The sequence below is a fragment of the Castor canadensis genome, chromosome 5 (genome assembly GCF_047511655.1).
Source record: "Castor canadensis chromosome 5, mCasCan1.hap1v2, whole genome shotgun sequence".
NCBI lineage: Eukaryota > Metazoa > Chordata > Mammalia > Rodentia > Castoridae > Castor > Castor canadensis.
Genome location: NC_133390.1, coordinates 17,766,131 through 17,792,738, shown reverse-complemented (window position 1 = coordinate 17,792,738; position 26,608 = coordinate 17,766,131). Strand labels below are relative to the sequence as shown.

Genomic DNA, 26,608 nt, shown 5'->3' with positions numbered 1-26,608 from the left:
GCTAGGGCTGAGGAGTGGCTCAAGTGATAAAGCTCCTACCTAGCAAGTGTTAGGCCCTGAGTTCAAAGCCTAGTATTGGAAAAAACCACTACCAACAAAAATATAGTGGGAAGGAATAAAAAACAAAACATTAAAAAAAACAACAAAAAAATTCCAATAGTGCTGGCTGTGCAGACTCAACACAGAGTTGGACAAGTGTTTGGAATGCACAAAAACAAAGGCCTTGGAAGGAAAGCGTGAGCATCCAGACTCTCAACAACGTCCTTCTCTAAGGAAGGAGGTGAGAGGAAATAAAATGAAATGCAAAATTAGGCGGGGCATTCAGTTCAAACAGGTGTCCAGCTGCTGTCAGCCACAATGTTCCAGCTGGGTTATCAACCAAAATGACAACCCAGAAGGGCTGGACAGTGGTGCTGTCCCTGATTCACCCCTGTAAGTATGCCTCTGACTTAAACATTAATTTCTTTTTCTTCCTTTTTTTTTTTTTCCTTCCAGAATCAGGGTCAATGTGCCAACTTTTTTTCTTCTGTCATTCCAAAGGGACATTTCTTGGGAGTAACTCACCAAAAGAACATTTAGCCCAGGTTTTAAGAAGAGCACTTAAGAGGAAACTGGTTATATTAGAGAGAAGATATAATTTTCTATTCCCTAAGGTTTGTTACAGAGTAACTAAAAGGAATGTGCTGGTGATTCATAAACCTGGTTACATATCTGATGTAGGCAGGCAAATCTTCAACACTTAGATTCTGAGTCTCCTATTGGGAATTCTGTTTGTGTTGGGAGGTGGGGAAGACTTGGTATGTGTCCTTTTAGAACAGTAACTGAAAAAAATCTCATATACCCCCAGGAAGTCTTACGTACTCCCAAGAGAGGGAGCCCTCGTGAAAGCACCATTTTTCTCCAGCATCACTGGGCATCATCGGGTACCTCCTAAATGTGCATGTTAAAAGTCCTAACCTCCCAGTACCTCAGATTGTGACTGAAGTGGGAGATAGGGCTTTAAAGAGGTAATTAAGGTTAAGTGGATCCTAAGCCAGTATGGCTGGTGTGCTTATAGAAAGGGGATCAGGACATACATAGTAGGACCCTGTGATGACACAGAGAATGGTCCAAGGACCCAAGGAGAGGCTTCAAAAGAAATCAGCTTTGTTGACACCTTGATCCTAGACTTCCAACTTCAGAACTGTAAAAAAATAAATTTCTGTTGTCTAATCCACCCAGCCTGTGGCAACCTTATTATGGCACTCTTAGTACACCAAGACAGGCCTTTCCACTGATGGAAATTTTTCAGATAGGAAACTGCTTTTTGGGCAGATTTAAAAGTTTAAAGCCATTAAAAAACAGAATTATATTAATGACATTAAAAATTACTCAAGCATGAAAACATTTTTCCAAATAGGGAATTAATATGGGAAAATGCTGTGAGTAGAAATGAGTAATGGACACTACTGGTAATAACATCTTACACTGTTTTGAGAGAAACAAGCTTAGATATACTATTATAGAACGAGCAAAACCCAAACTCGATAATGAGTTACTCATTTTTATATGTTTATACTTTATTTTGTGAATCTTTTCTAGTGCTACCCACTGTTTCCTGGGCTTCATTCATTGCACTGTTCTTCAGCACATCTACACCAGTAAAGACAGGAAAATAAATCTGTACCCAATTCCAGTTTCCATCATCAGCTCCTGTAAACAAGTTGTCCATGGAGAGCGTAAGTGCTGAACACAATGAGATTTCTTGCTTTGCTACAAATTAGGTGATTTAAACTGTTCTTGCCCTCCTAGAATCAAGAAGGCTTTGGAGCAAGTTTACTTGACGTCAGAGAGTTGTTTAATTCACTGAGAGTCTCTAGACCTTTCCTCTGATGGGAGAAAGCAATGAGTGCTGTGGGGTGGGTGTGGAGGGGGTATCTAGACTCTGATCTTAACCCTACTTAGTTTGATGTTGGGTGAATGCTTCATCTTGGTCTCAGTTTTCTTATCTACAAAATGAGAAGACCAAATTGATCATTGGCATCTCTTTCAGAAGGTCTAAAAACTCTAAATTCTTTAAGTGTATTCATTCTTTCTCTAAAAAAGTTGTATGCACTTTGAGACTTTGATTTCCCACCCAAACTGTACTTTGAATGCATAGAGAGAGTTTTTCATGGATTTTCTTTTTTCCTGCATCATGAATTTGAGAAATTATACTTGAATCTTGCAGTACTCTATCTTGTTGGTGTAACCCACTGTTAGACTGGCCTGTGCAGAGTAGCTGTGATTGTCAGTGTCTCCCTGCCACCCTCACAACTAAGATTTTTCAGGTGAAAGTACCTGTAAGAGGTTAAACAACATCTTGAATGACAATCATACATGTTTTGCCAAGCTATGTGGAACAATGCGATCTTCTGCAAAAATGTAAAGGTAACAGTCTTTACTGAAAATTCATTACCATTTATCACTGTCTGGTTTCACTTAGAGCTCAGACTATTTAGAGGATTGAACTAGGTCCCTGCGTTTGCTAGGCAAGCATTCTACCAATCAAGTCACGCCCCAGTCCACCCTACTTTTTCCTATCTGACTTCTGACACAGTTTCAATACTCAAACTTTTTAAGCCAGGCATTATCATTAGTATTATTTTGGCGCATTCAATACAAATGATAAACTGACCTAACAACACACAATCTCAATGCTTTGCTCATACATTCACAGTAAGGTGGAATGAATGGAAACCCAAGCAAGAAAAGAACAGATGTAATCTGAGCACCATGGAGAAATACGGATTCCCTTTTCCCAAAGAAGAGGTTACTTGTATGACCCTAGACTAAAGTTCAGCATCATTTCCCTCAAGGTTTTCCTTTAATTCACACTTGAAAATACCTCTAAGTTTGCCTACCTCTACCACGCCATGATGGATCGATGTGTACTGTTTCTTCTTCAGCATCACCAAAGTGATGACAATCACTGTTGCTATGACAACACCGCCCACCATAAGTCCAATGATGGCTCCTTTGTTTGAACCCACATCTTCTGCAAAGAACACCTTGAAAACAAATCAAGAAAGAGGACTTTAATTGCAGGAGACATTGAGATGAGATATGTGGAAAGTTTCAGTAGATCTTCTGGTGTAACTCAATTTCACTCTAGTTGGCTGGTCACTAAGAATGATAATACTACTTATTAGAATGACGAAAACCATGTGACTTTTCCAGTTCTGGGAAGTCTACTTGCCTTACCACATGTCAAAACAGAAGTCTGCAGGAACCTGAAACCCTTCCACAGGTGAACATGTGGTAAGCAGTGGGATGGGAGCTGTCAGATCTAGCAAGCTGTAAAGGCATGGATCATGATTATGAAGGGAGGTCAGTGTTTCCCCAGTCACAGCAGGGTTAAAACTGGGAGATCTCATGTGTGTCAAGTGACTCTGACTTAGGTACTTTCCAAGCCGGCATGTCCTCATTTCTTGGCAGAGACATGTCCACTATGCAGCAGTAAGCATTCTGAAACAAAGGAGTTAAGCAGAAGAAAAAAGATACTTTGTTACCTACTTAAAGCTGCAATAATTCAAGAAGATTCTCATTAACCTTGAGAAGAACAAAGCATTTTAAAAGCATAATGTTATTTCAAAAGGAGGAAGTGGTAGACAAAGGATTTAATAATCAAACATAACTCATGTTTTCTTACTATGCTGTCTCCAGAAACCATACGTTGCTTTATTCTGGTTGTTTATTTGGATTAAATATAAAGAGAACTTGGAGAACACTGTAAGGAAAAAATCTATTCACTATGATAAATTTATTGCACTACATTTCTTCATACTGTTTACAAATACAAGTCCTTATATTTTAAATTTTATCTAATTCAATGAAATAATAAATGAAGACTGCAACTTTTATCATCTTGTTATATAAGGAGGTGTTCTTATGCCAGATTTTAAAAAGTTATTATTAAACACATGCCACATTTGTTATGTAAGTTAGTGAAAATAGCTCACGAAATAATTTTTTCGGTAAAGTCTCGAGACAGTCAAATGACCGACTTTCATTGCTAAAACTATCATTGTGGCATTCTCAAGATGAACTGCAGCAGATAAAGCAAATTTCTAAAAGGACATTACACATGTGTATCTGCAACAAAATTAGAAATTGTTCCTAATTAGTCCCCTTGCTAACCAAATATGCTAGCTCAACATATTCATAAAAGGAAATCATTAATTAGCTAATGATACTAGAGTGAGGTAATCAGGAATAAATGTGAGTCTGGACCTATCCCTATGTCTTTAAGAAAATACTGTAATTTTGTAATATTCATTGCAGTAATTATAGCACATTATCTTATCAACTAGTTCAGTAGAGGGAGCTGATGCCCCTAATTGCTGCTGCTACCATTAGTCACTGTCACATTACAGGAGTTAGTGTAATTACTGAGAAGGGCTTGTCTGACATAGGCCCAGGAAAATGTGATTCTGCCCATTCATCTTCAGCTCTCTATCCCACCAGCTCTCGATCCTGTGGCAGTTCTCTTGGTTTTTAAAAATCTCTTCAATATCCGCCAGACCAGAGCACTCCAGATTTCACAGTAATTGATATAAGATTAACTTGAAAGCAGTGAAAACCATGCTTCAAAAGGCTAAATGTCTTTTTATAAACAGATGATGGGAGCTAAAATGCACATCTGAATCCCTAGTAAGTTGTGGATTTGCTACAATAATTTAGAGAGAAAAGAGGCATACACAATAAAGGCGTTAGTTTTGGAGATTAATGGTAGGATTTATAAGCCTTATTTATGAATATTGGAAAGACATTTAACCTGAAAAGGAGCACACACACACACACACACACACACACACACACTCCAAAAGAAGTGCTTGAGAACATTTCTCAAGTATTATTGCCATGAGAATTTCTTACCATGTTTTGTTCACACTGAATGTGCAATAAGATTGTTTTCTTTTATTAATTCAACCCCCTTACTGTGCTTACTGATAACATGGAAGGAACCCTAACATAATCCAGGATTTGACTTACTTGAATTTCTAAGCTTTTTATAAAGATTTTTATATAATTACTAGAGCTGCTTGCCTGCAAAGGAGATGTTTGCTTTTTTGTTCATTCCAGTTTTAGCATTAGAAAGAAAAAAATCCATTTTTGTCTGAAAAGGAAACTGCTGTCTTCTTTGTCCAACCCTTTTGATGAACAACACTACTGGGAAGAGTAGGGGGTCTTGCTCACTTTCTGTCCCCACCCACCTTAGCAAGATTCCCACCATCTTTCCCTTGCAAGATAACTGAAATCATGGAGGTGGGGCAGAAAATGGGAAGGAAGGGCAGGAAGAAAAGACAAAGGAGAAGAGGGAGAAAGTCACAGATGAGAACTTAAGCAGTCTAAAAAGTATGCTATAAAACCAAGAAGTGCTTGCACATGTTTGAGACTCTGATCCTTCAAAAACCTGTTACAGGTTGAGAATCCCTTATCTTTAATGTTTGGGACTAGAAGAGTCTGCATTCTGGATTTTGGAATTTTTGCAAATAATTAATGAGTTATCTTGGGGATGGGACCTAAATCTCAACAGAAAATTCCTTTTTGTTTCATATGCACCTTATGCACATGGCCTGAATGTAATTTATGCAGTATTTTTTAGTAACTCAGAGCAGGAAACTTCCCAGCTGTGGCTTCCTGTCAGTGCTTATGAAGCATTGAGTTTTGGAGCATTCTGGACTTCAGAGTAGAGACTGTTAGCATGTATGAATCTATTTCTCTAGAAAACACGGTGCATGTTAATGAATGTGGCTGCTAAACAGAAATTAATTCCACTTTAAGTCCTGCATGGATTTAGCTGCCTTAGTCAGAAAGGGCAACATATAGAAACCCTTTCCCTTTCCTTCGTATTTTCACGATGATCCTACAGGCAAGCATTTTATTTTTATTTCTGGCACAGGAGGAAGAAGAGTTAATAGGTCATTCGGTAAGACAAACAGTGGTGGGAAGAGGTGAATTATTTTGCGTACCAGTTTTTGATGACGAACTTCAAATCCTGAATCATGTCGGAACTCTGCATCCATCTTCACTTCAGAGATCTCTTCCGTCTTGATGTTTGTCAGCCCTGAACCTGCATTAAACCAGAGTTAAAACACAGAGGAAAATCAGTTAGTTTCACCTACAAACAGTAATATGATCAGAGAAAGGCTGCTAACAACTTCCTTCTAGGCCCAAACTTAGAAGAAAACAGATTAAGGACTTTCTTCATGGAAAATCACATCCTGTATTTAAATCGTTAACCACTGCCTACCAAACAAAAAAGAAAACTGAAAAACATGAACTTAAGGTTTTTATTGCCTTGAAACACATGCTATAATTTAAAGAGGGGAGAGAGACGATCAGGGGGCTGGGAGGTTGGCAAACATTGGTTTCTAGAAAAATGCTGGCTTGGTTTTAGGGCTTACCATTTAGAGTATTATGTATCTTTTTCTATATGCTGTCATTACTTCAGAAAAAATAATAAAAGGTTTTAAAAACGAACATTAATTACCTAATAGGACAGCACTGCTAATCTGGGGCTTTGTTCCAATTACAAATAAATTATGTTCATGTATCTATGCAGAGAAGCACTGTAAAATTATATACTTTATTCAGTTAAGCAAGCATTCTAATTCTACATACCCCATGTTCATTTGCTCAGTATGAAACTGTGGCACATAATTTTTAAAGTGCTTATTTGGGACTAAAAGAATTTATAACCTACTAACTCTTCCTTTTCTAAGTTACTGTATGATTCTTACACAACTGCTAAAACAAAAGGCAAAGGCATTTGAGAAGCAAAAATGAAAGCACAAAGTATAAGTCTCAGTCTTCACATTGTAGCATTTAAATATCAAAACTCAGAATTTTAGAATGAGAGAAAGGCTTTTAAAATCCTGGCCCCATGGGCAGGTTCTCAGCTCCTGCTGGAACATAGGAATATATCATTTTCTCTCCTTTCATTAAGCCAACATCAGTTTCCTTCCCTATAACTTGAGAGCCTGGTTCAACACAGAGCAAGCCAAGTCCACCCCCTCCACACGACAGCCTTGAGCAGGCATATCAGACACCAAAAGAGAAGCAACTCACTCCTGTGGTTTCTTCTTTTTTTGGCTACATATTCTGAGTTCTTTCAGCTCCTGTGGGAACTAATTTCTTGCTCTTGGTCTAATTGCTCTCCCAATCTTATCTACAAGGTACTATGAAACTTGTCACCCACCTGCTGACACTGAGAAACTCATGCCTACAGAACAGAATGTGCCATTCTAACAGGAGAGCCTGTGCAGAGTGAAAGCGAAGATAATTTGACAAAACCCAGGGAACCCATGCTGGTTGTGACGTATCACTACCTCTTTGTCCAACTGCTCACAAAGTTTCCAGGTAATAAACTTACCCAACCTAAACCCATGCTCAATGTCAATCTGCACATGGCTTGTAGGCTATGGTGCTACCATCTCTCCCTTTTGCTTTTTGGTACTACATTTGCCTATCCCTTCCTTCCTACTCTTCTCTTGTTTTCTGGAGTCCTACAAAAACCCATGGACAGCAGTTCTATTTCCCCACCTCAACTTCTCTTGGCCTGGCCTCTGGGTCCTAAGCAGTCGGACTTGGGTACAGAGATGTGGTCATTTTAAAAACATACTCACACATTTTTTGATACTCCCTTCCTTCAAGAGGTAGAACTTAAATTCTCTTCCCTTGCTTTGATGAATACAAATTCATCAGAGGAAGCTACATGCTTGCTTTTTTTAAAGCTGCTAAATTCTGGGACTACTTGTTACACAGCAAAAGATAATTAATAGAAGAGGCTAGTCTTTCCCTTTCCCATATCTTGGGCTTTAATTTCCTTTTATCAGAAGATCATTTTCCTTAATATTGACATAAAAGACACAAATCAAAGCAGGGCAGTTTCCCCTTTTCTCTGATCACTTTAACTCTGGTCCTGCAACCAGACCCATCCCTCCTAACCCTACTCCAAAAACTACTTCATTCTATTCTTACTTACTTTAAATGCATTAGCATTTTTTAGAAGTTTCAATTCATTCTGCCCTCTAACTTTCCTGGCACTGTCTTTTATGGCATAGTGACACTAACACTCTTTTAATTCTCACTGGTTGTATTTTATATGTTCCTACAAGCCCTTTTAAAAATCTGAGATCCATGAGTAACAATGGTGATTTCTTTAAAACTCACCCTTTTCCTATCATCAGGATATAGCAATGAACTTGTTAAGATTCTATATCTGAGATTTTAAAGAAAACTTTCTTGAACAGTCGTCATTTTTAGATTTAGAAGGCAAAGAATTATAATGAAAAACTAATGTAAAGAATGACCTCGCCATTCAAAATTTTATAAGCCCACAGTACTCCTGTAAGGATACTAAAAATATTTTTGGTAATCAAACAAAAATCAAATTCACATAACAAGTCAGTGTGACTGATAATTAATGTTTATAGTTGAGGAGTTTGAGAGACTTCAGCAGGCTACCACCTGCTAATTTATTCAGCATGTACTATGTCATTTGGTGAAGATTTTCTACACTACTCGAACTTCACTAAAAGAGTTAAAATAGCAAATAATAAATCAATAAAAATATTACCAATAGTAAGATAATACTTCATTTATGAAATGCAGTGTGTAGGTTTAAATAAAGGGCAGGAAGCTTTGTTCACAGGTTGGACTGGGTCTTTTCTGAGTTGTGCTGATTGCATTCTAAGCCCCAGTGACGCTGGTTTCTCCTTACGTCATGTTGGTGGGAAGGGCCTGTCACTCATTTAGGGGCTAGGGGAGGTATGTTTCTTAAAGAGACTTCTTACATGGCATGGAGTCAAGTACATGGTTTCCTTTATCAGGACTGAGGAAGGATGGGGTATTACTACAATGAAAGGGAAGCTTTCCCCCCATGTGAGGAGGCTGTTAATATCTGTAACTTGTCCTTCAAAGTCTACTTTTCCTTAGAAACAAGCCATGGGGAGTGGTTGTAATGGCCAATATGCCTAGAAACTGGCACAATTATTTCTGTCATTCCTATTTCTAGAAGTTAATTCTGCTTTCCAGATATGAAAATCAAGGAGAAGTAAATCTTATCCTGACTATACATAACTGGGTAAAAGCAAACAAAAACAAAACCCTTTCTTTACTTGTTTCTGGTAACAACAGTGATTACTCAAAAGCAATGGCATGAAACAGTCCTGGGCAGGGCTTCTAAGTTTGGAAAGTCTAGAGAAATAACTTGGCATATTTAGGCTCAAGTATGTGGTCTCATGAAATGTGATGGTTAAGATACCAAAAGGAATGCTATAAAACATAAGAGGAAATTAGCAAATGCCTGATAGACTCACTCCCAGCACAGAAATATAGAGCCTGTGTCTGCCATTCATAAATATATATTTTGTTTATATATTTCAGCTCTTTTCGCTTAGCTAGAATCTTTCCATGTCATGGAGGAACATTCTCATATATGGCCACGTTCTCGGGGGGACACAAGCCTTACATGGTGGAGCAGGTGGTCTAGGATATTCTCTCTTCTGTTAGGAATTGTTCTCCTTGCTATTAGCTCGTGCTATTAGTGTGTGCCTCAAATCTTTCACAACCTCTCTGGAGGCTCATTTCTACCAAGTTCCCTGGTTAACATACCGTTAAGTTAGTTCTCTATGTTTCCAGTTAGGCAGCTTTGTGTTTCTCTGCCTTCTGAATTCTGTATTATCTTTCTAAATACATGAAATGTATTCTATTAAACCTCAAGCTCCTGAGGGCGGGGACCTTAACATATAATTTCTTTTGAATCTCCACAGAATTTACTGCATTGATTTTTGTGAAATATCAACATGGAATAATAACATTACTGCTACTGTAAAGATATTAGACGGTGTTTCCTGCTATGTAACAAGCTATTTGCTTGTTATCCTCTTAAAACAGATTATTTTTGTTTTGGCAGTGTATGGAAATGTCCTTTACATATTCGATTACAAAAAAGTTAAAAAAAAAAAAAAAAAAAAACCGGTGGTGTGTGTTGCTCCTACTTATTTCAATAGGAACATACAGGCCAGGCTTGCATAGTGCAGGAACTTGTTAAAAATTGGTTGAATGAGTGCTTTGATATTACATTTTATATAAGTAGATGAAAAGTATGTCTTCTTTCAAAATTAAAATGAAAAGTGCCATTAAAAAAGTCCTAAGACAAAGGACCAACCCAAGCTTGTTTTAGTTGTGGTGAGAACTGCATTGACCTCAGCCTCAGGCCTCACCAGCTGGCTGAGCAGAATGGGAATGTCAGCTGCTGGCTCCTTGAAGTTCACTTATGTGACACTGACAATATGGAGGACATTAGGAGGATGCGAAGTGTCTCAGACTTACTATAATTCAAGTTTCCTTAAAAGCCCTTCAGACAAGAGGCTCACAAAACTAGTGAGATCAGCTGTGAAGATCCATCACACCACTGTCTCTCCTGCCACTGTGAATCATAGTGTGAGGGCATAAAGATATCATAAGGACTCGAGTCTTCACCCATCACTGTGACTACAGGCAGCCATTGCTGGAGCCTGTGTTAGCAGCAAGAAAGACAGGGCCTACTTGTGGCCTTGCTGCTGACTGTATCTGAAATGGGGAGAGCAAAGGTTGATCTCCCTGTGTTGATGTCTTCAAAGAAGGAACAATCTCTTGTTCCTTAACTATAGGACACCTTCCTGGTGCATAGGACACCAGGAAGAAGAAAGTAACTATGGGAAGATATGTGTTATTGGGAGTAAAATCCACCCCTTTACACACAGATTTTCAAATTCAAAGACTTTTTACCGAACGCACTGGCTACTGTCCATTGGGTGAGGCTGTCCATGGAGTAGACATTAGGCATGTATATCTGTCTCTCTCGTGGTGTGACATTATTCTTGTAACTGAACTCAAGCCATAGGCTAAATACAGGACAGAGGCTGAAAAAGTTTGGGAAAGTATAAAAAAAAGTAGTGTCTATTTTGATATCGATGTAATTTGTAATATAAAAAATAAATGGCTTATGTGCAAAATTCTGCATATACATCTGTTGTGCTATTTTAGCCACTCATTCAGAGTTAAGAATATACAGCCCACAAAAGAGAAAAAGCATTTTTGGCTCTGGAGATACACCAATTCTGGTATTTTCAGGAAATCGTGTCTACTTTAGTAACTAACTAAAGATTGAGCCTGGTTGGCTACAAAAGGACAAAGGGATACTAAACAAGAAAGAAGAAACATGTTCACAGCAGGAACCAGGTCCCACCAGAGTCTGCACCCGTCTGGGATTCTACTTCTGAGGTTCAACATTAATTTTCTCCATTTATCTAAAAGAAAAAGAGAAAAGAAAAATAAAAAGAAAAAGCAAAGAATCCAACATGTGTTAAGGCTTTCTTTTGAATTTCATAAGGAAAGCACAGAAAAAATGTAGATTATGTAGTTAGGAACTTGGGAAACAAAGTGTAAGGAAAAGTAGGGACTCTTTTAAAAGACTGGTTTCCAAGGTCATCTCAAAGTCCATTCTGTAACATGTGTGATTCAAGGAGGCTCATTGTGGAGAAAGGGGACCGTGTCTGCTCAGGTTCAAGCACAAGATGCTGAGAGGCAGAAGTCAGGTGGATCAGATACCTGGTCGAGTGGTCAGTCCTCGGTCAGCAGCGGGACGGGCGTCAACAGGCTCAACTGGGTGCAGGAAGCAAGAAACACAGAAAGCAAACAAGACAAATCAAGATGGTAAGTTGTGGCTCCTGAATACAGAATAGGCAAAAGCATGTGCAATAAACAAGTTATTAAAAAAAAGAGCAGCTGGAAAAGAATCTGTGAGATAATCCTGGGCATCAGGAAAGGGAGGGGACCGCTTCAAAAGGCTTAGCGTCACTGATGTGTCAATCCCATCTCCTTAGTTTGCTCATAAAAGCACTCACCAGGATGCACAGCAACATCAAAGGGCAGGGGAAAGGGAAGGTGGGTTTTCCTCTGGGCTAGTTTAGATATAGTTTTTTAGCTTTTGATTAGAAACAAAATATATTATACCCAGCCCAGCGGTAAACCTTAAAGATACCTCCTTTTACAACTGTTCAATCTTATCTCCTTTTACAGTTAATTAACTACAAAAGGATTCTGTTATGTTGCCAGAGGAAATGCAAATATGAATTTATCAGGAGAGTGAAGTTTCACACATAATATGCCATTTAGTGAATCAAATCTGCCCTTCCTTTGAGGTACAAGAGGTAAACCACAGTCTCTCACTGGCTTTGAAAAGGCAGGTTCCTGCTGGATAGATGACATTCAGTTGAAATGTGTGAAATAACACTATTTCCTTTTATATTTGCTACATTCCCAGTTATTCCTTTGCATCCAGTCTGGGTCTGACTCAAGAAAACAGTGTCAGAGGCACAATAATAGCCCTACTGCTCACCATCATCTGACATTTCTAAAGTGCTTCTCAATGTTAGAAAATACTTCCTTGAGCTTATACTGGTCTTTGAAGAAATAAGGGAGAGAGAAATAAAGCTTTTAGGATTAACAGATGGCTAAAGGGCAAATGAAGCCAACAGAGGAGAATAAGGCCCTTTTAGCACAGGGTCTGGCAAGTGGAAAAGTAAGAAGGTAGGAAAACGTGCACACAGGTGTTGAGGGAAGACAAGGTGCTTTTTGATGGATGGCTCTGGGATCAGAGCAGCTTACTGATGCTCAGAAGCCAAGCATTGAAAGGGAGGGGGGATTAGAAACTCAAATAAATTCTGAATGTCATACACTGGCAGGGATAGTGAGGGGGAAGAGAGTGGCAGAAAGCCAGGTATCCAAAGCATGAGAAAATCATGCTTCTGGGGGCCGTAAGATATTTGGGTGCATCAAAAGGAAAAAGTGGTTCCGACCATTCTCACGTAGACACTGGCAGCTTGGTGAATAGAGAGGAGGGTGTGGTGTAGAAACCCAGGTCCAGCTATGGTATGCAAACCTTGGCTCAGCATTTACAATGTCTGTGAACTTGGGTAAACAACCACTTCTGAGGCTGTTTCTCCACATGGAAAATAAAAATAATAACATCTGTATCTTCCAGTTGTCATGAAGAACAAATAATTTTTAAAGTCTGTTTCAGAAACTCCCAAATATTTATAACTAAATATCCTATTATTAAATATTCTGTAACAACTGTTGCTATGTGGATAAAGACTTTCTGGAACTTTATTTGTGCATTATAATAAGATGGTTTCTTCTGCAACTCCCAAATACATTTTAACAATGAGGTGTAGTTCTCTGTATTTTGTCGTTCTTCCCCCATCCCTCAATGATTTTATTACTCATTGGAAAATGCAGTTGAAGAATTTTGTGGGTTTTGGGCATTTCCTGTTGAGAGCCCAAGTGGTGCTGCAGCTGTGGGGAAGAACACATAAAGCTGCACTCACGAGAGCAAACAGGTAAACTGGAGTGGCAGTGAACACACACACCAACAGTCCATCTTAAGGAAATGTGTACTTGACTCAGGGGCACAGGTGCACCTGTGATTTAAAGTCCGGATGGAGAGCTGGTAGTTTCAGGGCCAGATGCTTGTTCCATCGCTTATTTCCTCTGTGATCTTGGGCAAATTACTTTCTTTATGATCTTCAGTTTTGTCACAACTAGATAAGGCTTTTCTAGAGCCCAAACGTACACATTTATGTATGTAAAAGAAACTTACAAATGATAAAGTACTCATCTACAAATACTACTAAAGAAAATACTGAAAATTATCAGGAGGAAGGTGAGAAGGGAAGAATTGAGAAGTCTTCAGGAATGTACCATTATATGAGTTTTTATATTCATTTATTTTAGGGATTCATTGTTCAGGCCATATGGTGACTCATCTGGAGGGGATGAAAATGTAATCCTGGTCAATTAGAAACAAAAACCAAAACAAGCTATCATTAAACATTTGCTGTGCTATAGGCACTTTGCTAAGAGCTTTTTATGCCATCTCACTTAATGCTTGCACCATATCTTTGACGTAGGAATAGATATAACCTTGTTCTACAGACAAGGCAACAGCTGGAGAGTCTAAGGAACTTGCTCAAAGTTCCACTGGAGAGCTGAACTGTAATTCATATTTCTATCACTCAGGAGTGAGGAGTAAGTATAGTATCTTCTATCCTGTGGGATGGTGGGGAATGTGGAGTGTCTTTGTTGTCACTAGACTAGGGAAAGAGAGAACACTATTGGTATTTAGTGGGTGGGGATCAAGGATGTTAGATTCTCTGCACACTGCAATCCCAACAAATCCCAGCCTACACAGTTTTCTGATTTCCCACTGGATATAATGTGAATCTAGAACCTAATTCAACTTTATATATGAGCACAAAGAGTTTTTACTGTAACCTGGATATTTCAGGGGCACACTATTGGGTAAATTGAGGGGAAACCACTGGGTAAATTGATTCAGAGCTTTCCCAAGAGATTTTTCACTATTTTGGAAAATCGTATCATTGATGCTTCTGCTGCCTGTGGAACTGGAATCATTGAAACAGTTCCTGAATCAGCTGGCAGCTGTATCTGTCACTTCTATATTGGGACAAATAACTGACTGTATGATTATTTCTATTAGTTGTGGGACCTGAACAACTTACACACTGAAACACATGTTGTAAATGATATTCATGATATTGGTTATATTGATTTGACTGCCACTTGGCAGTCAACTCTTGGTAGTCAATTTTGGTCAAAGATTAATTGCTGTGGGCTTGGATGTGTAGCTCTGTGGTAGAGTGCATACTTTGGATGTACAAGGCCTCTGATCATAGAAAAAAAAAAGATTAATTGTTGAGGAGGTTTTTCAAAATTTGTTTTATAAAAAGGGTGTCGGGTCTGATGAAGCTGAGAACCGTAATTCAAGATTCTGAGAACTTAAGTACTGTTACCTCTTAATACTCTTGTTTGTTTTGGCCATGCTAGGGATTAAGCCCAGGGCCTCACTCATGCTAGATAAACAGTCGACCACTGAGCTATATTCCCAACCTCTCTCGATAACTTTTATACGAGAGTTTACTGTTTATCAACAGCAAATCTTTATTTATCAAGAACATCAGCTTTTGATGAAACATAAGTAGTGTAACACTGAATCTTGGTCATGGATCCAGAAGCATTAAAAGAAAGCCTTTTCCTGCTGGGCATCTTGGCTTCCGCGTGTGTGTGTTTGTGTGTGCTGGGTATGCACATGTACACAGGTTGCTCTGGATTGATGTCATAGTGTATGTACGCTATTAGGAAAACGGCCAACCTAGTGCATTAAGTATTCAATTTAGAAAACAAGACACATTTAAAAAAAAAATTCTTATTAGAGACCGAATGATGAAGATTTTAAATGGCCAAAGTATACCTACCTATTAAAAATAACACCGCCAGTACTCTCAGAGCAGTATAATTTAATATGGAAGTTACCTAGGTCATTGATAACCAAGTGTCCTTAAGTTTTTCTCTTGAACATGAGTAGGATTAATTTTGATGAATAGTAAAGACTTATTTGTACACCATAACTAACATTGCTGTATGTTATCTGATAATTTTAAGATGCCCCCTTTTCAAATTAAGGAAACTTACACTGTAAAAATAACCTGAACAAAGATTTTCCACAGTGGCTCTCTAAAAAAAAAATGCTTGTCTGGGTCTAATTCTGGATTTAGATTTAGTTTGGGGAATGCACTTACGACATTTTATAAGGTAACCACATTACAAATCTGAAGCCATCATCAAAGCTTGCTACTTTAAGAAAGAAAATCATAGGTAAAATCCTGTCGTGTTCTTGAAAAACACGTTACTAGTTTTGAGAAATCAAGGTATTATGTGCTTGCAATTCTATACTTCCAAACACATTAAAAAACCCCCTAAAAGATGTCCTTTCCTAAGGGTAGATACTTCTGCTAAGAAATCCTCGTGAAAAAGTACATCTTCCAGGTGCACAAATTTGTTGATAAGAGAAAACATTCATTCTCTGAACTTTCATAGGAAAAAATATTGAGAGCAATGCGCTCCTTAATTTTGACAGTTGCCTTAAGTTTAAATTGTTAAATACTGTTTAAATCCCGAGCAAACTTACACTTTATTTTTACATGGTTCTCTATTTTTGCCTTTACAATTTAATGCGATCTGAATTTTCATGTGTGAATAAATATCCAACAAAGACTATTTTAGTGTCTGTCAAATCTTCATTCTACAGGGGTCCCATCAAAGCCTCTCTCTCTGCTGGGCAGACTGTAATGTGCTTAATCTGATCACCTACTTTTGTTAAAAGTGGGCATTCCAGACCACTAGCTCATAAACACAAGTTGAATGTTGTTCTTTCATCTGTGAAGCAAAACACCTCAGTGAGAAAGTGTTTTTAAAAATTCCTACTAAATATCAGCACTATAGAACTCAGTTTCCTGTGCCTCAATCCTTACTTGAAAAAAGTTATTAAAACAGTATATGGCATACAGTATGAATTTATGTGTCCTCTTTTATTATCATATATTTTTTTTTTTGAGATGACCTCTCCCTATGTTGTTCAAGCTGGTCTCCAGCTTGTGGGCTCAAGAGGTCCTCCCACCTCAGCCTCCCAAGCATCTGGCATTAGAGGCATGCTCAACCATGCCCAGTTCTACATAATGTTTAAGAAGAGAATGGGGACATTAAAAATAGTAGTATGTTATTGCCACATGTTTTTCATGTAAAGAATTGTCCTCCCCCCCTTTTTTTAATTCCTAGGGATAGAACTCAGGGCTTTGTATATGCTAGGCAAGCACACTATCATTGAGCCACATTCCCAGTCTGAGAATTGCTTCTTGGATATACGTATGTAGATTCCCATTTTATTTGAGCGGTAACTCCAAGGATGATACTCTCTGGGATGTAAAGCTGGCTCTTTGGGGGAGCAATATAGGCCCTGACTCAAAAGTTTTCAGTGCAACTATAATCACTCCCTGTTGTCACCTACAAAATGGGACTACTGTCTTTGTTCACAAACACCAGATTACTTGCTTTGTAGCATAAACAAATGTAAAGAATCATTCAAAATTACCTTTATGTAATAAAGATACACCTTTCTAATAATTAAATAGTTATAACTCCTCATATTCTCTTCATAGTCAATGGAAAACAAAAATGACAATATTATTACCAATAAAAATCATCACTTCAAAACATTAAAAAAGTCATTTGTGTACACACACAGCTCTTACCTTCATTTTCTGTATTGGCTGGCACGGAGTCCACCGCAAAAGGATGCCATGGTTGGAGATCATCCAGGCTAAACTCTCCATTCACAGGAAGAAGCTCCACGGTGGTTTTTGTTTCAGTCAAAGACGGCATGAGAGCATCGTTTCCGTAGCTGATTCTCGGCTCACTGATCATGTTGGCCAAGACATCATCCGAGTAGTTTTGCTCTTTCTGAAGCAGCTCATCTAAATAAAACCAAAGCACACCTTGGTGAGTGACAACAACAATCACAACAGTAACAGCAGGAGCTTCAGTGACTGTCTCTGCCAGGTACAACTGGATGTCACTTAGAGCCACGATGTGGGTACCGTCATCATTTCCACTTAACAGATGTGAAAACTGAGGCATATGGAAGTTAAGTCACTTAAGCAAAGTCACAGATAGCAAGTACCCCAGGCAGGATTTGAACCCACAGAAAATGGCAATGGGCTGATGTTCTGAACTGAAGCACCATTCTTCCTAGAAGGGAAAGACCTTGAGCGCTAAACTGCCACTTCCTTCTCTACACAGATTCCCCTAGCATTCAGTGATCACAAAAGACTCAGCAGAGTGCTTGGGTGGGGCGCACGGGTGCAATGTCAGCACAGGCAAGGTGCTATTTTAAGCCCGAGGATACGCGTGAATCCCTAGTGTTCCCCATAGACATGAATGGGTAAGAAAAGCATTATGGATGGGCAGCCTACTCTGAAACAGTTCTCATCATTTTCCCTGGAGAAAAACCTGCATTCCTTAAATGCTTCTCATGTGCAGCAGCACAATTTATAAGCATTTCCCTTGTCCTTCCTGTAGTCCTGCAGACTTGAAGCTGCGCTCAGCCGTCCCTGGGCTGAACACCCTGCCTCCCAACATTACTCTGTGGCTGGAGACCAGGTATCTTGCCTTTCCATTCTGCAGCTTCTCTCTTTCAACAAATGCATGGGAATCCCACTTTAAAACCCAACCAGACAAAAATCAATTATATTGAATGCCACTGACTTTATCTGGAATTCTGGTGGTCTAGTAAAAACCCTCAAATCATACATCTTGCTACTTAAACACACTGATGAAAAAAGAGCTTAGAAAATAACTTTGTATCAAGTATAATCACTTAATAAAACTATAAAAGTGGTCTACTTTTATCATTCCAAAGATTTGCTAGACTTTTTTACTAGAGCACCATAGATAGCATATGTGCTATTAACAATATTTGATTAATGAAAATATCTCATTTCCAATCATACCTGTTAAGAGTTTATTATATTATATATTTCAAATCAATCACCAGTTAGTATTAATGCTGGAGAAAATGAAGAAAATAAAATCAATATTTAAATTTGATTTGTATCATTTTATTATCATACTTTAAATTCTCTTTTAAGTTCACAAAAAACCAATTTATCTAAAAAAATTAAAATTTGGTTCAAATATGCCCATTAAAGTAATTTGATAAGATGGCATTAAAGCCTGTGATTAATATCCCCTTATGGAGTCAGTTTTATTGCAAGAAATTATTTTAAATGATAGAATCCTGAGGAAATTAGTCCTTTTGAGTCTAACTTGACTTATATACCTATTCACTGTGGCACCATTCTACAATTCAATATTTGATGCTTGCAACAACCTTTATTCTACAGATAAAAGGGCCCCATTAGATTTCCTCCCAACTTTTTCGTGTATTACAAAGTCATGTGTAATGGGTAATACTTAGCGGATGTCTTATTTAATAAATTAAATGGGCATTTATTTTACTTAAACCCTATGCTTATGACTGTTAAGCACTTACTATCCCAAAGGCAGGATATTCTGGAATAATTACTGTGCTTACACTTCCACCTCAGTGGAAAAGAACCTCTGCCAGTGAGGTGGCTCCACCTGGGCCATGTGGCTCTTGGCATCTGCATGGTATTTACCTTCCTCCTACACCTGGAAATTTTTTCTGTCTTGCACACACAGTACTGAGCTTCTTCCCCACGATGCCTGTTAATAACTCTCCTCACTCTTAAAAAAAACCTCTTTAACCTTATCACCTTTTTTTCTTGTATCTTTTTTCTTGTGGAAATCCCATTCATACTGGAAACTCTTATAATGTATTTCCCAGCTCCAACTTCTCTGTCCCACTCTATATATTCCAAGATATATAATATATGATAGGTTAATATATCTAATACAATATATGATGTATATTATTAATTTAGAACTCCTTCCTGACCCATGAACTTCGGAGATACAGAACTGGTTTCAAGTCCCCTTCTCTATGGTGTCTTCCCATTTTGTAATCATGGCAGAACCATACTCCCAGTCCCAGGCTTGATGCCTTCAAAACCATCCTTGACTTAAATTTAACACCACTGTCAGCTTTTAAATTCCCATTCTGAATCCTCGCATCCTCTCCTCACCACTCCCTCCTCTGGATCATGATTACTTTTTGCCTAGATAATTGTAAAAGTCTCCTTTATAGCTGCTGTAGGTCCAAGTCCCCTAAAATTCATGTGCTGAAACTTACTTTCCACTGTGGTAGGGATAAGGAGGGGGGGTGACTTTTGAGATGTGATAAAGAGCTGAGGGCTCTACTCTCCTTTTCAAAGAGCTGGAGGGAGCTAGCTTAGGCCCTTTTTTGGCTGTTCCCCTCTTCTGTCATGTGGGGACATAGGATTTGTTCTTTTTGAAGGATGAAGTAATAAGAAGCCATTTTCAGAAGCAGATAGACTGAGTCCTCACCAGGCACCAAACCTGCCAGTGTCTTGATTTTAGACTTTCAGCCTCCAGAACTGTGAGCAAAAAATTTTTATTGTTTATAAACTACCCAGTCTCAGATAGGTTGTTATAGCAGCACAAACTAAGCTATTGCTCTCCCTGCTATTCTTATTCTTCTCTCTTCCCTAGATCTTTCCCCAATATTGAGAATACTGAGGAATGACTCCTCCCCATTTCAATTGGCCCTCACAGTCCACTCCGTATTTCCTTCTGTGCAACTCAGCTTCTGGCTGTCTATACTACAGTTCTTTCAGGATGAACAGTTTTAAGATTAACCTGTATTTCCATCATGACACATTTGTTCTCTGTTCCTATCTGGGGAGCCCATCTCTGCTCATCTAAATTATCTGAATCCTTTAAAGAATAGCTTAAATACATTCTCTCCTTTGACTCTCCTCTTAAGGCAGGCATTATCATCCTTACAGAACAGGAAACTGGAAGAGATGAACTACTCTCAAGGTCCTATCGCCAGGAGGCATCTGAAATCCAAGTTTAAGGTTGCATAACATTAACTTTTCTGCCCTCAGCCCTCACCTATTTCTGCCTCTCACAGGGTCAGAAGGGCTCACTCTTGGTGTCTATTAGAGAGTTTATTTACGGTGTAAATGTAATCAGGATGTCTTCTACTCTGGTGGGGTTGTAAGTTAACTTAATCAGTTAAGTTCCACAGTCCTAGGGAATGGAAATTGCCTTTGTCCTCCCAAATAGCTGTCTTCTGGACATGGGCAGTGTGGAGAGGGTCTCTGTGCCCACCTTAACCCCTGGTAGTAAAAAAGGTAGGATAACGAATCATGGCAGAGGAACATCTTAGTTTGTATATTCTTCTATCTGGATATTTTCTCATAGACCATCCAAGGCATTTCAGGCAAAGGTAAATCATGGCACCCTGCTTTATCTTTTATCACTTATACATTGGCAAGAAATTTCCTCCAAATGGAGACCAAAATGCTGGGCCCCACGGTTGTGAATTTTTCTGGTTTATTATACTTATTTTTGGAAAATTTAAGTCAAAGGATAAAATATTCTAGAAAAGTTATATTTTTAGCTGAGTGAAAAGTGTTTAGCATTTTCTTTTTGTATAAAATAGCAGAAATTCAAATTCTTAATTTAACATAGGAGATTTAGAAATAACCACTGCGGCTATATCATTTGGGACAATGAAGTCAGTGTGATATCAAGGAAAAAAAGAGGGTGAATTTGATGGTGGTAAGGCTCAATTTTGTGATCATAAATTATTTAAGGCAGCTAGCTATCACCTGACATTATTAAGGGCTCAGGATTTTACCAAAAGCAAACACTCAGGTGCAGGGCAATTGTGCCTGTGACCAAATACACAGAGGCCAATGTGATTATTTCACTGTTCATTTTGAGTGGGACTTATCTTTTACTTCTGTGGTGAGATGAATAGAAACCACCTTCTAGTGTGGCAGTGGGCTTGATGGATTACCCTTTCATCTGAATTAATTTAATATTTTATTATAATGCTTTGATGACCTATATCAGGGAGTTCCAAAGCTTTTAAGCATCTAACATTTGCCAACTGCTATATTAAACTAAGAACTACATTCAAGATTCTTTTTTTTTTTAGCTCCTTCTTCCTAAAAGCCATTTGCTATTGCCCAAAATTGCAGTATTTACCCCTGGAGCTAAATATCTTCTGTAATACCCAGACACTTGAGCTTTGCTGTTTAAAGTAGGAATACTTGACTGAATTCAAGTATTCATAGACTGATGGTGACATTCAATCTATGGTTTAAGTAACAGAGGTAATTTCAAATATTAAAACACACAGTGAACTCCATCACCTTGCTCTTCTAAGAATGTTTTGAGGATGTATTTAGGCATATTTAGAGTAAACAGGAAAAAGAAAAAAACCTAGCACTTAACTATAAGAAAACATTTAAAATATGTCAAAGAAGGAATCATCAAAAGAGACAGTAGTGATTTCATCTCCAAATGGCTGAACTATTTTGTTTTTCTGGAAGCAATATATATCTATGGTTGTTGATTTTGAGAGAAATGGACCCACAAATAAAAGGACTGCTGAGGAGGAAACAGATGAATTCTACTTAATTCATCTAACATTCTTCTTTTAGTTATTAATCTACTAACTAATCTCCTTCCAAAAATTTAAGAGCCACATTTTATTTTTCAAGAAAATAAAGCTAATACTAAGTTCATCAATTCTCTTTTTCATAAGCTGTACAATTACTTATAATTACTGACTGGTGTCTTCCATGTACATCTGGGGTAGGGAGGAAAGGAGGAGCCATTTCCACCTTTCCCTTGTGGAACATAGATGTTAAAGGTCTGGTTTTGACACCAGTGAGAACACGAGGTCCCTAGGCTTCTTGTAGGTTCTTTTGTCTAGGATCAAACTCCACCGCCATTATAATTTTCTTTAGTTTGTGATTCTTCTGGCTGCTGGAGAAAAAATACTTATCTCTAGCTTCTATCCATAATGAGAATTTCTTTTTAATCTTGTCTAACAGGGGATTCTCTTCTGACATTTCTTCTCATTGAAATAGATATTTAGTTACACATCTGTCTGAGGGGACAGAGGACCACACCCTACACACTACACAGCATGCACAACCCAAAACTCCAAGCCCTGCTGCACTGTAAGTATTTGTAGAAGGCATTTAATCTTTCCCTATCAAGATGCTCCATGATAAATCAGCTGTCATCCATTCTAAGCATTTTGCCCATACCAGGACTATGACAGATCAGATTTAATTTTCTAATGGATGTTCTGTGCACATCTGATTCTTGGCTCAGCATATGACTGCTATGCTGTTTATTATGTTTAATGTCTCCATGCCTCATCCATAAAATCCTGGGCAGTTGGTTGGATGGCCTTTACAGTTCCTTTACTGAAATCCTACTATTTTCACTCTTGCTACATAGGTGTCCTTGAGAGCTTATTAGAAATGCAGAATCTCAGTTCCCACCCATGTCTAGAGAATGCATTTTGCATGGTAATGCGACCTCCAGCTGACTCTTGTGCATGGTACAGTCTGAGAAGACCCATTCTCCACCATGCTGACCACAGCTATGAGTTGCACAAAGGCACTATGCTATGACCTTGGCTATCCCTTCACAAAAGACAAAACAGTCCCTAGAACAGAACATTAAAAAAATCAAGGAACGAGAGAGGAGCATGGCCAAGAAACAATACTGCCAGAGGAAATCTCACTCCAAAAACCTTAAAGTCTTCTTCAAATCCAACACACTTGGCTGCCTTGAAGCTATCATTTCCAGTTACATTTCTGAACTACAAAGCCACAGCAAAGGAAACACTGTCAGGGATTTCCTTCTTCACCAGACCATTTATTTGGTAGGAAGTCTACCAGCAAGAATAGGGATGTACTCAGTAAACATTTATGGTCGGTGTTATGCAAACTTTAAGAATAAGAAAGGTACATAAAAGTATAGAGGGCAGCTGGGGGTTGGTGGCTCAAGCCTGTAATCCTAGCAACTTGGTAGAGGTCAGGAGGATTGTAATTCAAGGCCAACCCAGGCAGAAAGTTTGTTGAGACCCCATCTCAACCATTAGATTGGTGTAGTGCTTCGCACCTGTCACCCCAGCTATAAGAGGATCATAGTCCAGGCCAGCTGAGGCATAAAGTGAGACCGTATCTCAAAAATAAGCAATGCAAAAAGGGCTGGTGGAGTGGTTTAAGTGGTAGAGGGCCTGTTTAGCAAGCACAAGGCCCTGAGTTCAACCTCCCAGTACTGCAAAAAAGAAAAACAAAAAGTGCAGAGGCTCTTCACCACTCAAAGACACTTTTGCACACTCTAGTGGTTTCCTCCTAGCATGGACTTACCAGGGGATCACTGGAACAGCAACTACTGACTTGGGGAAGAACCAATGAGGTCTTCAAGTGATTACTGCAAACACACATTTGAATGTTTTGATTAGCGTACATACTATAGCCATCTGTGATGCCATGATCATGCTGTGACCATGCATGTTGTGACACCTTAAAAGTCAGAGATCAACTACACTCTTGACACCATCCATATCTGGGGCCCTTTCATTCCTGTCCATCAGCTCAGCGGATTCCCACAACAATCCTGATGATGGAAGTATTGCTCGCACAGAGAGCTGAATGAACAGACACCCGTCCTGAGAAGTAGGTTTAAAACCAGCAAGTGGCAGAACTGGTATTGAAACCTGAATATTCTGATTCTTAGCGTAACCTTTTCACTCTCCATGAAAACTTCTTTCTTTTTTTTTTTTTTTTTGGTGGTTCTAGGGATTAAACCCACAGCTTTGAGTATGCTAAGCAAGTGCTCTGTCACTGAGCTACAATCACAGTTGGTTTTTTTGAGACAGTTTTGCTACGTAGCCCAGGCTGGTCTCTGGAACACTGGAATTATAGGTATGCATCACCATACTTGGCAAAATTTCCTTTTTAAATTTTTTGATATTTTTTGGAAAGGGATGAATTCAATGCTATTTTTTTTTTTTCATAAAGGGAAACCAAGGTAGAAGAGGTTAAACCCATAGCCCAAGAGCTTCTTGATGGCGGAAGAGCAAAGCCACATAAGGCTCCTTCATCTAAGCAAGTGAAGCCTTAACCTGTCACTTCTACTTTGACATTCCCTTCTCAGTAAGTGCTTTTCCCTTGAACACTGCCTCCCACATCTTTAGATTTCCCTTTCTGGAAAGACTGGCCTGAGTATGATGGCTACACGACTGCCATCAATGTCACCAACTTCAAGTCATGTTTAAAATAATTTAAAGTATGTTTGAGCGGCTAAAAGTGTTGAACTTACATTGATTCTGCAGACTCAATGTCCTTTCTCATCTGTGATGTGTTGCAGTGACAAGGATGCTTTAATGGGTGAGAGTGAAAAAGCCCTGTAGGGCTTTTTTCCAAGTTGGGGGAAAAATTTATAGACAGTAATGCTGTTCCACAAATCTAGTTTTTATCTTGACCTCCAGAAAATCAGGACAGTCCTCTTATTTTTAGCCACACTATCAATTCTGAAAATCTTCCAGAGTTAAAAGTTCAGAGTCCATGTCTAAATCTCTGTTTATTTTTGTTTAGCAGTTTTCTGGCCACAGATTTTTAAATGGGCCATCCTTTGTCCACTGACGGCAACAAACTGTCCCTGGAGGGGACACAAACAAGACTGCACATCATTCATGAAAGTATTCCTTAGTTCAAGTGACATTTTTCTGAACTATCACTTGCCTGGCTCAGAATGAAGGTATGGAAGGAGTCCCTTTCCATTTAAGACAAACTTCCTTTTGGCTTTCCAAATCATACATCAAACAACTTGGTTCTACCAATGGTATCAGTCAGAAATCAAGATAAAAGCTGGTCAGGCTCTGGCATCTAAGAGAAGATTAAGAGACTCTCTTTTCACATTTATTTGAGGAATTAGTGCTAACGCCTTGATCTTATTCCCAACTCTATGAGGGAGTCTTACTCCCACATGGATTGTCAGCAACTTGAAGAGAAGACTAAAAAGCAAGTTTATAGACTAGAGAAATAATCTCTGACAATGTGTTGTTTTGAGGTTGCAATTCTCACGGATATAATTGTCCTTGTTTTGATAAAGCACAGAGTTAAGAATTTAGCTGTAAGGGGCTCTTATGTTTGCAACTGAAGCCTTTAAAAAAGAAATTTTGACAGGCATAGTGGTATACGCCTGTAGTCACAGCACTAAGGAGGCTAAGGCAAAAGGATCACGAATTTGAGGCCAGACTAGGCTACATAGTGAGACCCTGTCACAAACAAACAGGGGTGAAAAAACCCTACCACCAGGTGCAGTGGCTGACACCTGTAATAACAACTATTCAGGAGGCAGAGATGAGGAGGATTGATGTTCGAGGACAACCTGGGGAAAAAGTTAGTGAGACCCCATCTCAACCAATAAAAAACTGAGCAAAGTGGTGTGCACCTATTATCCTAGCTACCCAGGAAGCATAAATAGTCTCACCATCCAGACCTGCCTGGGCATAAATGTAAGACCCTATTTGAAAAATACCGAAAAGCAAAAAAGGGCTGGGGGCATGGTTCAAGTGGTAGAGAGCTTGCCTGGCGAATGTAAGACCCTGAATTCAAACCCCAGTATCACTAAACAATAACACTCAACAGAACAAAAATTACTTTAAAAATATTTCTGTAAGTCTAAAATTTTATGAAAATAAAAAAAATTTAGTATTGTAGGCATTGCAGATTTCATTGTATACATATCTGGGTATCTTTCGCTGGTCAATTTACATTGAAATTGCATTGGATGGCCCTAACATAAGCAGATACAAACTACGAGTTTTTTGAAAACAAAAACCCAAAATGAACTTTTACGCTCATGTTACAGGATAATTATTTCAAACGGTCTTCAACCCAAGAAACATTATCTTTTCAAATGCTAGAGAAGAAACTAACTGTCTTGGGTTATTTGGGAGATATACACTTTTAGGGCTGAGCTAAAGGATTCCCAAGGTAATTATTATGTGGAATTTTTCTCTTCAAAACTGCTGGGAAGAGCCTAACTGTGGCAAAGCTATGAATCCAGAGATTCCTTTATATTTCTTTATGTACGTATAAAGGACTCAGATGATACTAAGTACAACACTAACATACATTCAATGCAAAAAAATGTAGGATAAATGAATAACAAGAATTCATGTGTAACCCAA

General features: G+C 38.6%; 1 protein-coding gene across 7 annotated transcripts in view; it reads right to left on the bottom strand.

Moving 5' to 3' along the window:
- App (amyloid beta precursor protein) overlaps positions 1 to 26,608 on the bottom strand; it is a 239,467-nt gene that overhangs the window by 5,888 nt on the left and 206,971 nt on the right. For 4 of the 7 annotated variants that reach the window (XM_074072862.1, XM_074072864.1, XM_020186107.2 and 1 more), the window contains 4 exons: positions 17,181 to 17,402; positions 11,620 to 11,673; positions 5,994 to 6,094; positions 2,883 to 3,029 (listed from right to left, as the gene is read on the bottom strand). In XM_074072862.1, coding sequence (XP_073928963.1) covers positions 2,883 to 3,029; positions 5,994 to 6,094; positions 11,620 to 11,673; positions 17,181 to 17,402 — 524 coding nt within the window. The remainder of the gene's footprint in view (positions 1 to 2,882; positions 3,030 to 5,993; positions 6,095 to 11,619; positions 11,674 to 17,180; positions 17,403 to 26,608) is intronic. The other 3 variants (XM_074072863.1, XM_020186108.2, XM_074072866.1) reach the window with 1 other exon arrangement.